Source organism: Felis catus, chromosome D1 (assembly GCF_018350175.1).
Source record: "Felis catus isolate Fca126 chromosome D1, F.catus_Fca126_mat1.0, whole genome shotgun sequence".
Lineage (NCBI taxonomy): Eukaryota > Metazoa > Chordata > Mammalia > Carnivora > Felidae > Felis > Felis catus.
The window spans coordinates 105351004-105366392 of record NC_058377.1 but is presented as its reverse complement, the minus strand read 5'-3'; the positions used below and the strand labels follow the sequence as shown (position 1 = coordinate 105366392).

The window sequence follows — 15389 nt, the reverse complement described above, 5'->3', positions numbered from 1 at the left end:
ATCGAGTGCCTACTACGTGCCAGAAACAGCGTTAGATGCTGGGATCCAGTGGGTGAGGGCAGCGATGCCTTCCTGGAAATCCTCGCCGAGTGGGAGTCAGACGCAAGGAAACAGATACGTCTCTGTGACAGCCCCGGGGTGTGTGACGTGCAAAGAAATTGCTAGAACGTAGAGCAGGGGATCCGACCCCGTCTGGGATGTCAGGAAGGAAGGCGGTGACCTGTTCAGGAAGACGAAAGGCCAGGGTGGGTCATGGAGGCGCCACCAGGCAGAAGAAGCCGGATGCTGAAAAGCTGGGAAGGAGGCCGGTGCGGTGAGAGCCCATCGCTGGCCAAGAGTGCTCACAAGAGGGGCAGAGAGAGGTCAGCGGGCCAGGCTGTACAGAAGGACTTGAAGCCAAGGCAGGGCACACAGCTTTTACTCTAAGTGCCCCGGGAGCCACTGAAAGGCTTTAAGCGAGAGAGTGTCATGATGTGATGTCTATTTTTAAGGGATCGCTCTGCTGTGTTGACAATGGACGGTAGGAGAAGGCGTGCAAGTGGGGAGGGCGGTTTGGAAACTCGCGCGGCTCTCTAGGCAAAATGTGCCAGCGGCTGGGATGAGGGAGGAGAAGGGGACAGCCGCAGGATCTGTTGAGGAACAGTGAAGGACAGGCCGATGCCCTGGAAGGAAGCAGGGGGGAAGCGCGAGTCCTAGGACAAGCATCCACTCCTGTCTCTGTGTCTTTGCCGCTTCCTCCACCTCGAGTCCTCCTGGGGCTTGGCTTCTGGTGGCCATGGCCACCTCCGACAGGGCCACCTGCCCAGGCTTGTCTCGGGATGATCGGCAGTGGCAGGGCTTCCCAGAGAGAGAGGGGCCGCTGCCCGGCCACCAAGACAGCCATGTGACAAACGAGTGGGTCAGTGGTCCCCGTTCTGCTATCAGCTGGGAGACTTGGGGCAAGTAATTTAAGCCATCCGCGGCTCAGTCTCCTCTTCTGTGAAACGTACGAGATGCCGTCCACCTTGGAGAGCTGTCAAGAGAGACAGATGTGGCGGGGACAGTTCTTGCTAATGCTGCGGGAAGGTCTGAATTCGGCTGCTGCCTGCTGTGCCTCCGTGGGGCAGCAGCGGGACCGCACGGGGCCGGCCCTCTTCCTCCCGGCGCCTCCCTGCCGTGGAGCATCACCCTGCCCAGGCCCTGTGTGGCCCCTCTGTCTCACTCTTCACCCAGGCTGTCTGTCCCCCAGGTTTTCCCTACGAGAAGGTGGTGCAGAGGGTCCTCTACCTCCAGGTCCTGGACTACGACCGCTTTAGCCGCAATGACCCCATTGGAGAGGTGTCCATCCCTCTCAACAAGGTGGACCTGACCCAGATGCAGACCTTCTGGAAGGATCTGAAGCCATGCAGCGATGGGAGTGTAAGGCCCCACTTGTGGGTCCCTGGCTTGGGGGCTGGCGGGTCAGGGCTGGCAGATCTGGTCCTGGTCCCCTGGCATGTCAGGAGGGCGGTGGGGGAGGTGCAGCCAGTGCGCAGGGCGGCGGTCTCAGAGCTGGTGCGCCGCGCTGGGCGGAATTGCCTGAGCTGTGACAAAGAACCTGGACTCTGCTCAGGGAGTGGGGGCTCATGGGGGGGGGGGGGGGAGGGGCGGCGCCCAGAAGTGCCAGATGAAGGGACACCAGGTGTGACAGAGGTGACAGATGGGGGTGGGTAAGCACCCCAGCCAGCCAGAGTTCTCTAACTGTCCCCTCTCCCCTAGTCCCCAAGCCCTCCTGTTCTCCCTCCCAGAGGAGCTGAGGCAAGGCTGGGGGACAACCCTCTCCAAAGCCCAGGCTCACCCCCCCACCTTATCCCTCCCAGGGGAGCCGAGGGGAGCTGCTCTTGTCTCTCTGCTATAACCCCTCTGCCAACTCCATCATCGTGAACATCATCAAAGCCCGGAACCTCAAAGCCATGGACATCGGGGGCACATCAGGTGCTGGGGCCTCTCATCATAGAGGGTGGATGGACTGGGGAGTTGTGGGGACGTGAGGGTCATGCTGGATGTGGAAAGCGGGGTCTGAGCTGTGGCACTCACCCCTGACCGTCCTACCCCACCTCTGGTCTCAACTCCTCTACCCTAGAGCCCTAGGTGGCCCCCTCTGGAGCACCCCTGGGGTCAGCATCATCTTGGACTCTCCCCTTATCAGAATCAGAGAGAAGGGGAGCACTGCGGTGGGAGACCTGGGCTCCAGCCTCAGCTCGGACACTACTGTGGGGCTCGGCCTCTGTGGGGTTGGGTTTGCTCCTTTGTGTTCACAATAGGGCCCTGGGTGATGGCTGAGGTCCCTTCCAGTTCACCCATCCGCTGGTCCCCAGACCCCTCTCCTTGTTGCTTAGGGCTTTCCTCACCTTCTGGGGAAAGCTTACGGCCCCTCCTGCCCCAGTTTCCACACTTGGAGAAGGAGGGGGATCCTGGGGGGCCCCCCCACACTGCCCATCTGACCCTTCTCCTACCCATCTGCCAGACCCCTACGTGAAGGTGTGGCTGATGTACAAGGACAAGCGGGTAGAGAAGAAGAAGACAGTGACGATGAAGAGGAACCTGAACCCCATCTTCAATGAGTCTTTTGCCTTTGATATCCCCACTGAGAAACTGAGGGAGACAACCATCATCATCACTGTCATGGACAAGGACAAGCTTAGCCGCAATGACGTTATTGGCAAGGTAGGGGCCTCGTGGGAAGGGTAACGCACCTGTCCTCACAAGAAGGAGCAGGGGTAGTAGGTGAGCTCAGGGCTGAGCAGCGGGAGAGAGAAGGGCCAGTCTCTTCCCCTCTCTGGGCCTCCATTTCATCTGAAAATGAGAGGCTAGGACAAAATCTCCCTTAAGTGTCCTACTGTGGGTTCCTCAGCTCAGGACAGACCGCTGGGAGGGCAGGGAAAGGAGGCAGTGGGAGAAAGAAGCACCCTGGATCCCCAAAAGAGGATTTGCTGGACAGGAGCCTCGGGCAAGGTAAGGACCTCCGAGCAATGTCACCCAGGTCCCATCTTCAGAGGGCAAGCTATGCGGGCCAATGTCAAGAGCTGCAGCGAGACTCCAAATACCTGGCTTCAGTTGCCACCTCATCTGCTACTAAAAGCTGTGTGACCTTGGGCGAGTCACTTGTCTCTCTTTACCTGTGATGTCCTCATTTTTTAAAAAAAGTTTATTGATTTATTTGGAGAGAGCCAGAGACAGTGCAAGTGGGGGAGGAGCAGACAGAGAGGGAGAGAGAGAGAGAGAGGGAGAGGACTCCGGGCCGCCAGAGCAGTGCCCGATGTGGGGCTCGAACTCAAAAAAAACATGAGATCATGACCTGAGCTAAAACCAAGAGTCAGATGCTCAACAGGACTGAGCCACCCAGGCGCCCGTAGTGTCCTCATTTGTAAAATGGAGCTAATAGTACCAACCCTATAGCACTTCACCCAATGGTGTGAGAATTGCCTGAGATACGTGGGTATCCTCCTTGTAGAAAGTGACCTCTTCTCATCATCCACTAACCAAAAAATCCATGCCAGGCCTTCGGTTTTTCCAGGATGTGATTCCGTGACACAAACCCTTCTGTTTCTCTACTTTGAAATGTCTGTCCCTGTGTTCCTTTATGGTTTTAGTGTTGAGAGGTTGGGCTTGGGAATCAGACCTCCTGGGCCCAGCCCCCCTCTCGACAGCCATGACCTTTCTGCGCCCCATCTCCTCCTCTCACGAGGAGAGTAAGACAGTCCTCACCTCACAGGCGAAACCCCTAGTACAGTGCTTAGAAGGTATGTGTTAGCTGCCATTATAATAAAAGTTATTTTTGAAACATTCCTACTAAGGGCATGTTTGTGCATCTGGGCGCGGAGCTTTGACCAGGAGCAGTGCAGGAAGCCAGTGATCAGGGCAGGCCAGGTGAAAGACAGATGCCAGAAGTCCATGAGGCGAGACTATGGATCACCTGGTCTTACCCCTGGCGCGACCCAGGGGTAAATGGGGGTAAATGGGAAAGGATGGCCTGGGCCCCCGCAGGGAAGGGGGCCAAGGTGGAGGCAAGCCTCAGACAGATGGGGTTGAAGAACTTAGCTCCTGGGGCTAAGGGAAGCAGGGGGCCTCCAAGAGGATACCTGAGTCCTGCCCCCCACCTAGTATGGCCCAGGGAGCATGACTGGCCGGCCTGTGGTCACAGGTGGGACAGTTTCTCAGGGTGGCGTCACCCATATCCCAGCAGGACCGTGTGTTCCGAGCAGGCCTGAGGCCTGCTAAGCCCCCTCCTTGACCAGCTGGGGCCAAGGGCCACATGGCCACATCTACGTCTAAGCTTTTCTGAAGCTTAGCCTTTTCGAGCTGGGGGTCCTTCAGATACCAATTATAGCTGCTTTTGAAACCATCCTATCTTCTGTCGGCCGAACCAAGGTGAAGGAGGATTGGGTAGCTCAGGGAGCCCTATGCTTCTAACCGGCCACCAGTCACCAGGCCGGGGTCAGCTGGAGGACCACGTGCACGGCCCCACGAGGCCGCCCCTAACGCAGAAGGCTGCAGGATTGGGCTGATAGTGCAGAGCCAGAAGGACCTAGATTTAAATTCCTCCGCACCACTTGCAAATCCCGTGACTGTGGGTGAGTTTCTTAACTCTCCACGCCTTTGTTTCTCCATCCATAAAACGGGGATCCTATACCTGCCACACCGGTAAGGATAGGATGATCTGTGTGTAGAAAGCCCCGAACCCGGGGCTCAGTGTGCAGTAAGTGGTGAGGAGGTAGGAGGACTCGTAAGGCAGGAGAGATCGACAGCAGCCAACAGGTAGGGCAGGGAAGGGCGTGGGAACAGACCGTCTCCACCCCCACCTTCGACCCCCATCCCCCCACTGCAAAGCAGGTCAGGAGTCTTAACTGGGAAGGGCCAGGCATGCCCAGGCTCCCGGAGGCAAGTGCCACTAGGAAAGTAGGTCATTGCTGGCGGGGAGGAGGCCGGAGGGAGCCTCTGAGGGGAGGTTGTCTCTGTGGGCGGAGGTCCCTTGGTCCCCAAGATCATGATCGCGGGGTGTCATTGAGGAGATGGAGTGTCAGCCCCGGTGGGGGCAGGGGCCGATGCCTCCTCCGAGAGTGTCACTGAGAACGTGCTCTTCCCTTTCTCCCCAGATCTACCTGTCCTGGAAGAGCGGGCCCGGGGAGGTGAAGCACTGGAAAGACATGATTGCCCGTCCCCGGCAGCCGGTGGCCCAGTGGCACCAGCTGAAGGCCTAAGTGGGGCCAAGGGAGGCCCGGGGGGCCGAGGGCCCGGGTCCCCATCACGCCCTCACCACTTTATGCACAATGCCCGGCCTGGCCCCCCGCCATAGGTGAGGGGAGGACCCCGAGGGCTTGGCCATGGAGGGGTCCCAGGAGTCAGTTGGGCCCCGTTTCTAGGAGGTACCAGCCTCATCCTCCACTTGTCCAGCTCTGGGGGAGGGGCTCTGGGAGCCATTTTCCTGCTTTGCCCCTTTCCTTCCTGACTTGCTGATACTAAAGAAGTGAGGGAGAGTGTGAAGGCCAGACAGGCAGACGGGCAGATCCCTCCAGAGGCCCGCCAGGTGGGCACGGTCCCCCGTTTTCTTTAAGGCAGTGCCTGGAGTGGAGAGAAGCTGCCTCCTCCCCAGCTCCCGATGCGGGCCCAGGAGAGGGGAGGCCGGGGCGTTTGGCCCCGGCCTGGCCGGGAAAGGCCCGTTCCCCGGGCAGTTTCAGGTGCCGACTGGGCCCTGAATGCCAAGGATAGTATATAGCCCGCTCCGGGGTCCTGGAGCCGCAGCCTGTGTCCTTGCGTCGTGTCCACTGTGTGTGTGTGTGTGTGTGTGTGTGTGTACGGGGGTGGGGGCACTCTTACCCTGTCCCCGCCCCCGGGGCCGGCAGTGCAGAGAGGGCAGGGTTTCATAAAGTGAGGCAGGGCAGGAGGCTGAGAGAGGTCTACGCACAGAGCCAGGGGGTGGGCTAGGAGAGGCAGGTGAAGGGGGGACTGGGGAAAGGTGGGTGGGGGGGAGAGGGGCAGACAGTGGAGCCGGGCTGAGAACGTGGCTGCCTCCTGCCGCCTCCACCCCGAGCCCCTCTCTGCTCAGTGTTCTCCAGTAGCTCCCTGCCTAGTGATTTCATCTCTTGCACATCATTACACACCTTTTAGGCACCTACTGTATGCATCACATTCCACCAGGACTCACCTCCCTTCCTTCTCAGGGCCCAAGCCCCCCCACTAGCTCTCTTCTCCAGCACCATCATGCAGACACCCTCAGCCTTCCGGGATCTCATATCCCAGCCAAAGCTGGCAATATTCTCCATGCTTCCCAGTTTCCTTCTCCTTCCCTATCTCTACCCTGGTGCCCCCCCCCCCTCCCGCCACGCTGTTGGAACCTCTGCATCCTCCTCCTCCCCCGTGTTCACAGACCCTCCCTTCCATTCGCAGTCAGGAGTCTCTGGCCCCACCCTCTTTCCCCAGCAGCCGCTTCTGCCCCTCAGGTCAGGCAGGAAACCAGGAAAAGTCCAGGATGCTGCAGGTTCTGAGGTTGCCCCACACAAGCTGTGGTTTCTCTGCCTCAGCGGCTGCAGAGACTAAAACTGGCTTCCCCTTGGAGAGAGCAGATTCCGAGATGATGCCTGCCTAAGCCTGCTCATCCCCACGAGGGTCCTGATACTGATAGAAGGCAGCTGGTGACTGTCTCAAGTCCAGGGGTCCGCGAGCCTGGGCCTGACATTTCTGACACACGCCACCAGGTGGCGCCCGGACACCACATCTGTGGCTGCTATCTGGGACCACAGTTCTACACCCCCTCTCCCCTGCCCCCCCCCCTCCCCTGAGCTGGGCCTGACCCCAGGGGAGACTCTGGATAAGGTTAGGGTCCCCACCTGCGGAGCACGGCAAAAGCATGGGAATTGGGGAACCATTTTCCTTCAGTAGGCTTCCCCTTGAGCTGCCCACATGTATTACACTGAATCTCACACCCTGGCCCCATTCCCCTCCCACTAGGATCTGGAGGAATATCACACAAAGTGAATCATTTTGTAGATTGAGGAGTACTTATGTGAAGCAAATAGTCACCCACATTTCTTGTAAATCCCAATTTTTCTGTGTTGTAGCTTTGCTTAGAATGAAGGCCGGCCCCAACTGCAGGGTCCTTTTTGGGCGGGCTGGGGACCAGCCCCCCCGCTGGGAGGGCAGCAACTCCGAGGGCTGTGTGGACGTGATCCGAGGGTGCTGTGGAAAGCCTTGAGAGGCGAGGGGTCTGTCATCCTCCACCCCTCCCTCAGATCCCGTGCCCCTCCACCTCTCGGTGCCAGCCCCCGCCCCATGTGCCCTGGCCTGTTGGAGCCTTCAGGGATTGAACCAACCTGCAATGAGTGGGCGGGGCAACTGCATCTCTTTTTTCCCCAGCCCCACCCATGGAGCTATTAACCAATCACATTGCAGAGAGGATCTTTGGGCGGAGTCTGTTCCCAATCTGACCCACCTGGCTTTCCCCTACCCCCAAGACGCGCAGCCCAGAGGCGGGGGGGGGGGGGGGGGGGGAGGTGGCAAGTGGTGGGCCCAGGGGCCGGTGGGCTGGCACGGGAGGAGGCGGGTGGTATGGGGTGAGGACGGGGTGGGCTAGGCCTATAGGAGAACAGGGAATGGGGGAACTTGAGGATGGGTGGAGGGCACTGGAGCCCTGCCACCATCCCAGGACCTTGGGCAGATCACCCACACTCCCGGGGCCTCAGTTTCCCCATCTGTAAAACGATGGTCATAATACTTCACCTACCTCATAGGGGAGGTTGTGAGGCCGCCGTCACCTGACCTGGGGGTTGAGGCAGGAGGACTGTGAAGGTGCTACCCGGGAGCAAAGTAGTATTACTGTAGCCTGAGAGCGAGGCCCCCCTGCCCCTCCCCCTGCAGAGTCTCCAGGGATAGCCGAGGCTGGCCTGGGCCCATCTATCTCTTCTCCACTGTGTCCCAGGTCCCTTCATGAGCGTCATCTGCCGTCTTTGTGGGCACCCTAGATTTGGTTGTTATCTTGTTCAGGTATCCTTTCTTGTGACCATCTCCCTACGTAACTGCTGTACAAATTCCACCTGCCACAGGACCCCGCACCTGCCCACTGGCACCAGACGCCAGGGAAGGGACAAGGAAAACAGCCACAATAAAAGCCAAGGGGGGGGGGGGGCCAGAGCCCCCAGCCCGGCTGGGACCCCAGGGGTGGGGTTGGTGGCCGCTGTTTGTATTGTGTTTGAGTCCTTGAGTGCAAGTGTTTTATTTAAAAAAAAAAAAAAAAAAAGACAAAACCCACTATCACACACACACAAAAAAAATTGCAGTGAAGAGAAAATGAAGAAAAACTGAAGAAAAAAAAGGAAAAAAGAACCATACAAAAAATTTTCCACCACACGCACCCTCTAAGCCAGCAAGATTTCCTCTTTACAAAATCATATTTTTGTGGGAATGGGCCCTGCTTTTTGTAGCAGGGCCCGTTCTGATTAATAAAGGATCGTGACAAAGTAGGGCCTCGGCTCTTTCCTCCGTGGGTCCCAGCCCTACCTCACCTCCCAGGGGAAGAGGCAGCGGGGTGAGGGGGATGGGGAGCCTGGGACTGAGTCTCCCCTTGTCACCTTCGGGATTTGGCTTCACGGGTGATGAGGTCCTCCCTGAGCTTCCAGCTCATCCTCGGATCTAGAATCTGAACCCGCCAGCTGCCCAGCAAGTAGGAGAGCAGCCATATTTCCCAGTCAGGCCTGAAGCAAGGCTTGTCGGGAGTAGAGTCTCCCTGAGGTCCTCTAGAGCACCCGGCCTCCCTCAGTCCCCAGGGGACCATCACCACCCTCCAAGGCAGGTCAGACAATCCGAAGCGGGGGCCCTCCACCTTCCCTACTGTCCCCTGATGCCGGCTGGGCCATTGTGGTTTCAGACCAGTGTCCCCTTCCCGGTCCTCGCTGGGACAAGGAAAGGGATCCAGGTCTGTGTTGGCTGGATCTTTGTCTTCTCTCCATCCTTTTCTGGTTTAATCCTTTAGGATTAGAAAAGTCTCTCCCACTCAAAAGAGGCCATGGCCAGTCCCGGTCTGAGGACACTGGGCCCCAGTGTCTTCTTTCTCCAGTCACTGTGGTCCCAGGCAAGTTATTTCCTTCCCCAAGGCCAGGGTCTTTAGTTCACAAAAAAAGCAATAACCATCCCCACCCCTTCCCTCCCCTCCCCACACACAGCCTGGGGGAAGCTGAGGCCTGGCAGCTCTCAGGGTACTTTAGAAGGAAGGTGCTACATGTGTCGCAGACACAAAAGGGGCAAGTGCACCTGTTACCATGTGTCCACCTGCTGGCCGTCGCGCCCCTGCTCCCCAGCACCGGGGGTGGGCAGCTAGCTGCTTCCTTTCGTGGCACTGAGTACCCCCACCTGAAGCTGCCCACCTTCTCCCCTTCCGCCCCGTCGATTGCTTACAACCTGGCTTAAGTGTCCCATTAAAAGGTGGGTTTTTTTTTTTTTTCCTTTTGGCTTCTGATCTCTGTCCCAGAGATTAGAGGGAGCCCTAGGGTCAGGTAAGTAGCCTCAAGAGCACCCCTTGCCAGAACTTCTGTTCAGGATCTCTCTGGAACAATGGCTCTGGAAAGCTGGGCCGGGAAGCAGGGACAGCTCAGCCTGGCAGACGGCACAGCCCCTCGCCCTGGGATCAGGGGCTCCTCCTGGACTTTTTGCCTTCTCCTGCCTTCACTCTGTTGGCTCTCTCTTCATCCATGCCTTCACCAAGAAATTTGCCCCTCCCTCCCTGGGCCTGGGACCACTGTCCTCTGGTGTTCTCTTCCTCATGCAAGTCCCTCCTGGATGCTACTGCTTTCTGGAAGGCCATCCTGGGCCACGTCCTGCTCTCCTCTCCCTCCCCCACCAAAGACAACGGAAGGACAACGCTTGAACATGCTGTATGCCCCAGCCTGTGGCTCCCCTGACCATCCGTGTCCCTTGAAGATGCCCCGGTCCCTGTGTCTGTGTCCTGCGTGTGTGTGTGTGTATGTGTGTGTGTTGTGTTTTGTTTAGATTGTAAGCCCCCCCACCCCGGGCAGAGATCCCTGTCTGAATACATGTTCTGTGTGGTGCACCCAGGTGTGCTAATAAATGTCCATCCTCAGAACAAGAGTGCCGGGTGTCTTAAGGAAACTTTGGGACAGGTGGCTGAACAAGCCAATGTGGTGGCATTGGAAGCAGGGAGGGGCTCCTGGGCAGGGTTCCCTGTTCCCAAACACCGTGTTCTGCTTTCCTGAGCCCCTGAGGATGGGTGGGAAGCAGGGCATGACTGTAGCAAAGTTAAGAAAAGGGTTCACGTGCACACACACGCCCCCCTTTGCTGCTCTGCCGACCAGGTCTGGCCGTGGGGAGGCTCTGGGAGAGAGCAAGAGCACATCCCACCCATTCCACACCGAGACCTTGACCATCAGCCGAGGACAGAGGGGATCTCCCGTGGCGTGGATTGAGCCCTGGGGTAGGAGGCCTGAAACTCACGGATGAACAAGTCCCTTCCCTGGCTGGGCCTGTTCCTAGCCCTGCCACTGCCTCTGCTCCTTTGTCGTTACTGTCCCCACTGCCCGCCTTCTTGCTCTTATCCCCGTCTCCCTGATACACGGACAGCTCCTGCACAGCTTCCCTGCCATGCTCCCCCAAGGCCCACCCGCCGCTGACCGCCTCGGACCACGTGGGGCACTGTAGACATGGCCCACCTCCCACCCCCGGCCTTTCAAGGCCCTTCTCTTTCACCCCAAGCCTCCTCCTAACCCGGGCCTCAGTGACCAACAGAGCTGCTGGGCCGGACCTGACCTTTGGGCCTTGTATGACATCAGCCCCGTTGCCATGGTGATGGTGACCTGGCTTCTCACGGGAGATGAGCCTCTAGGCTTGAGGTTTTAGGATCTTTTTTTCTCTAAATCTTCTTTTTCCCCCTGAACAATGAGGGGAGAAAGAAATACCGTGACTGAGTAAAAAAAAAAAAAAAAACAAAAACAAAAATGATACAGAGGGGGAGACTGAGAAAAAGGAAAATGGAGCGAGGGAGAGAGAAGAATAGAACCACGGCGGGGCGGGGGCGGGGGTTAGTACCAGCAGGAGATGAAAGGTCAGCCCAGCTTGAGGGAGATTCAAATTATATTGAGAGTCAGGAACCTAAGAATTAAGCTGGAGAGGGCAGAGAACGGTGCCCGGCAGGCAGAGTAAGTTAGAGCGAGACAAGAGACCAGCCTTGAGCAGCCAGAGCTATTTGTAACCGAGGACAAGCACTTGTTCCCCAGACAGGACACAACTGTTGGCCAGAGCCAATCTGACGCAGAGCTGGGGCACATGGACAAGAGGGCAGTGCCGGAGGGAGCCCAGGTTCCCCACAGCGATGGGACCCGGTGCTCCCTCCCAGGGCTTATAAATAAACAGGCATGTGGGAAACGCACATTCTTTCTCCAAGAAATATAATTTATGTTTACAGCCAGTTTTTTTTTTCTTCCTAAAGAAAACACTACCACATGGGGCCACTGCCCCTGACAGTGTCCCTGAGTGTCCCTGACCCTGGCCCCCTCCTCCCATTATTGCTTGGATGGGAAAGATCCGGCCCTGGGAATTGCAGAGCGATACCCCACTCCTCACCCCGAGGCTGTCCCTGGTGACGGAGCGGAGGCACACAGTGCTTGTCCCTTGCCCCACACCGTGCCAGCTACCCTGTCTGTGCCCATTTAAGGGAATGGAGAGTACAGGCAGTCGGAGAGGTTCTGGAGCAGCCTCCCAGGGCAGAGGACCTCTCTCTTCCGCGCAGGAGGCCCTAGAGGCACAGTGGCTTCTTTTCAAACTTGACAGCTGGAAGGCTCAGGCTGTGGGGAAAGGAGAGAGAGCTCTCTTCTCCCAGCAAGATTCCGGGCCCATGCCTAGAGAACAGAACAGAATCAAAGGTGGGGGTGGAGACCCTGCCCTCTAAGCGCCCCCCTTCCCCCATGCAAATTTAAGAGGGCTTGGGGAGGGAGGGATGTGCAGAAGACGCCCAGCGGAGGGGGTAAGGGCAGCTCCGGTGTTAGGGCCCCCATCCCAGTTTCCAGGACTTCTGTCCTGGGCCCCCGCCCCAATCCCAAGCCCCCGCCCGTGGCCCAGGCCCTTCTCCCAGGGCAGTTATGTCTCACACAGGCGTGTGGTCCACCCCAGAGGTAGCGGCTCCTGCACCAGAAAGGGTAGGGTCTAGGAGATCCAAACTCCAGGAGGAGGGGGGTTGGAGCGGCAGCCTGGGCATCCAGACTCAGCCAGCGGCGAGCGGTGACCCTGGTTCCAGGAGGAAGCCAGCATCTCTACTGTGCTGTCAGTGACTCTGATGTCAGAGACCCGACAGAGCCATAGGGAACTTGACTGAGTCGGGACTTCGTCCGAGGACTGCCCAGAGATCAGCCAGGCGGCAGTCTCCTTACCAAACGGGAATACTTGAAGATGGCCCCCAGGCCTGCCCGTCCCCTACAGATTGCCCAAAGCGGTCCCTCCGCTGCCCCAAGGTAGGGGACCACCGTTCCCACAGTCCTTCCCGGAGCCCCTCCTCCCAGAACGGCCGAAGTCCATCACCCAGAGCACAGGCTCAGGTGCCCAGTCCTGGGGCGGCTTCCAGGGCGGGGAGGCTGCCCCCGGGGGGCCCCAGAGCCCGGGAGCTCCCGCCCCCTATGAGTAGGTCTTCTTCCTCCTCATCCTCAAAAGCCCGAGCTGGGCGCCGGGGCGGCGGCCGGGGCGTGGGCTCGTCACGCTCGGCCATGCGCTCGACCGCGCCCTCGCCCACGAGGAAGACGGTGTCGGCGACGCGCGGGGGCCCAGTGACCGGGTTGTGGTCGTAGGAGAAGACGCGCAGGGCGCGCAGCGGGTGCAGGTCGGGGAAGCCGCCCAGGCGGTTGCGGTCCAGGTCGAGGATGTGCAGGCGGCCCATGCGCAGCAGCGCGGGCGGGAACTCCTCGAAGCGGTTGCCGTAGAGCCAGAGGCCGCGCAGGCCCGTCATGCGCGGCAGCTCGGCGGGCAGCGCGCGCAGCCGGTTGTCGCCCATCTGCAGCGACTGCAGCGCCACCAGGCGCAGCAGCGGCCGCGGGAAGCGCCGCAGGAAGTTGCCCTCGATCCAGAGGCAGCGCAGGCTCTGCAGCTGCGCGAAGTCGGCGGGCAGCGCCAGCAGCCGGTTGCCGCCCAGGTAGAGGCGCGTGAGGCGCGGCAGGCGACACAGGCCGTCGGGCAAGCGCTCGAGTTTGTTGAAGTCGAGCGCCAGGATGCGCAGCTCGCGCAGCTCCTCGATCTCCTCGGGCAGCTCGCGCAGCCCTGTGCCGCTCACGTACAGCTTCTGCAGGCGGCTCAGCGCGCACACGGCGCCGGGCAGCCGCCGCAGCCGCCTCCCGCTCAGCTCCAGCTGCTGCTCGCCGCTGCGCAGCTGCTCCTCCGCGTCCGACGGCAGCTCGTCCGGCGTGGACTCGGCGATGCCCATGGTCACGGGCCCCGGCCGGGGCCGCCTCCGCCGCCGCCGCCGCCGCCGCCGCCTCCCGGCATCGCCCCCGCCCCGGCCGCTCCCGGGCCTCCCCGACGGGGCCGAGGCCGCGCGGGCTCCGGGGGGGCCCCCCGCCCCGGCCTGCCTCTGCGCCGGGAGGGGGGGCCGGGCCGGGCCGGGAGGAGGCGCCCGCTCGGGGCCCCCGCCGCCGCGCGCCGCGCCCCGCCGCCCGCCCTCGGGCCTCCCCCGCTCCCTCCGCCGGAGGCCGACTGGCTCGCGTTCGCGCTTCCTAGCGGCTCCGCGACCCGTCGCCCTGGCAACCCCCGACGCGTGTGCGGCTGCCAATGAGGCGGCGAGGGGGCGGGGCCGGGCGGGGCCAAGGTGCCGCCTAAGTGGGGTCCGGGCGCCCGGGCCCGCCCCCCGCGCCGGCCCTGGAGACCCGCCCGGAATCCGGCGCACGCCCAGGGAACCCGAGGTCCGCTCAGCGAAAGCCTGGCGCTGTGCTAACACAGACCCGACGTCCGACGCTGTCTACACCTTCGGCCCGGCGAGCCTTTGGGCGTGCGGTGGTGTGGAACCCAGAGCGGCAAGTAAGAAGGAACCGAGGACCTAGGAAACCCGGCCCGCGACCAGGACTCTGGCCAAGTGGCTCTCGGGGAGGGACTGAGGGGCCCGGTCATGCCGGCTTGCTCCCATTCTCCCCGCTGGGGTCACTTTAGGATAGTAACTCGCAACAGTGTCACTTTCTGGCCCTTTTCGGGGTGGGTCACAGCTGAGGATTTGTGGGGACTTGGCTCCGCCCCCGTTCCCCGCCCTCGTTGCCCAACAGGTTCCTTGTTCGCGTACTCGTGTACTCTCACTCCAGTCTCCTGCCGCATCCCTCCAGCTGTGTTCAAGGTCTGTGCGTGGCTGCGGTGGGCAGAGGGCTGGGACACGTGAGCCCCTCCGAGCGCCACCAAGGATGACCACTCCTTCTGTAACTCTCTTGCGCGTGCTCCCACCAACGGCGGTGCGCCCCTGCCTTCTTCCCTCCGGTTCAGATCCTGGCGGAAACACCGGCTCCCATTTACTGCGAGCCTGCCATGTGCCCTGCGCTGTACTGAGGGCATTGTACCGAATCCTTGCAGCACGTCTGAGGTGGTAGGTACCCTCAATACCCCAGTTGCAAAGGAGAGAAACTGAGGCTCTGAGAATTTGACTTGAGCTGGGGGGCTTGCCCAAGGTCACCCCGCTCCTGAGTGGCTGGGACTTGTGCTCTTAATCATGTATCACACCAATGAATAGAAAAGAATGACGGAGCGCCTGAGTGGCTCAGTCGGTTGAGTGTCCGACTTCCGCTCTGGTCATGATTTCACGGTCTGTGAGTTCGAACCCTGCCTTGGGCTCTGTGCTCACAGCTTTGAGCCTGGAGCCTGCATCAGATTCTGTGCCTCCCTTTCTCTCTGCCCCTCCCCTGCTCACGCTCCGTCTCTCTCTCACAAATAAATAAACATGAAAAAAAAAATAGAAACAATGATGATCCCCACCTCTGGCAATGAGTTTTCTCACAAGGGAGCCTCTAACTCTTCCCTTGAACCTGGCTGGTGGGACTATGTAAGTGACTATGTCCAGGCAGCAACCTCTCCTTCGACCCACCGGGGTTCCCATCCCCACTGCAAGCAGGGGGGAGGCCAGCCCAGGGCCAGAGAGCAGTGGCCAATGCAAGGCAAGGATAAGAACCACTTGTAAGCTGCAATGTAAGCTTCAAGTGCACAGGTGCCTGGCACATAGTAAGTATTCAATGAAAACTTTTAACTTTTTAAAAACGTTTATTTATTTATTTTTGAGAGAGAGCAAGAGAGGAAGACAGAGAATCCCAAGCAGGCTCCGTGCTTTTAGCGCAGAGCCCGACACAGGGCTTGAACTCATGAACCGTGAGATCATGACCTGAGCCGAAATCAAGCATCAGACGCTTAACCGACTG

General features: G+C 59.8%; 2 protein-coding genes across 9 annotated transcripts in view; one reads left to right on the top strand and one right to left on the bottom strand.

Annotated features, from left to right (window-relative positions):
* SYT7 (synaptotagmin 7) overlaps window positions 1-7493 on the top strand; it is a 61899-nt gene extending 54406 nt beyond the window's left edge. For all 8 annotated transcript variants that reach the window (XM_023239910.2, XM_023239908.2, XM_023239905.2 and 5 more), the window contains 4 exons: window positions 1229-1398; window positions 1839-1953; window positions 2486-2685; window positions 5115-7493. In XM_023239910.2, coding sequence (XP_023095678.2) covers window positions 1229-1398; window positions 1839-1953; window positions 2486-2685; window positions 5115-5219 — 590 coding nt within the window. In that variant the 3' untranslated portion in view covers window positions 5220-7493. The remainder of the gene's footprint in view (window positions 1-1228; window positions 1399-1838; window positions 1954-2485; window positions 2686-5114) is intronic.
* A 3898-nt stretch (window positions 7494-11391) lies between these two features.
* Window positions 11392-13537, bottom strand: LRRC10B (leucine rich repeat containing 10B). The gene is made up of 2 exons (XM_011286942.4): window positions 12108-13537; window positions 11392-11804 (listed from the first exon to the last, which is right to left on the bottom strand). The coding sequence occupies exon 1, from the start codon at window positions 13424-13426 to the stop codon at window positions 12548-12550; it is 879 nt and encodes a 292-aa protein (XP_011285244.2). The 5' UTR covers window positions 13427-13537; the 3' UTR covers window positions 11392-11804; window positions 12108-12547.
* Window positions 13538-15389: the final 1852 nt, after the last annotated feature.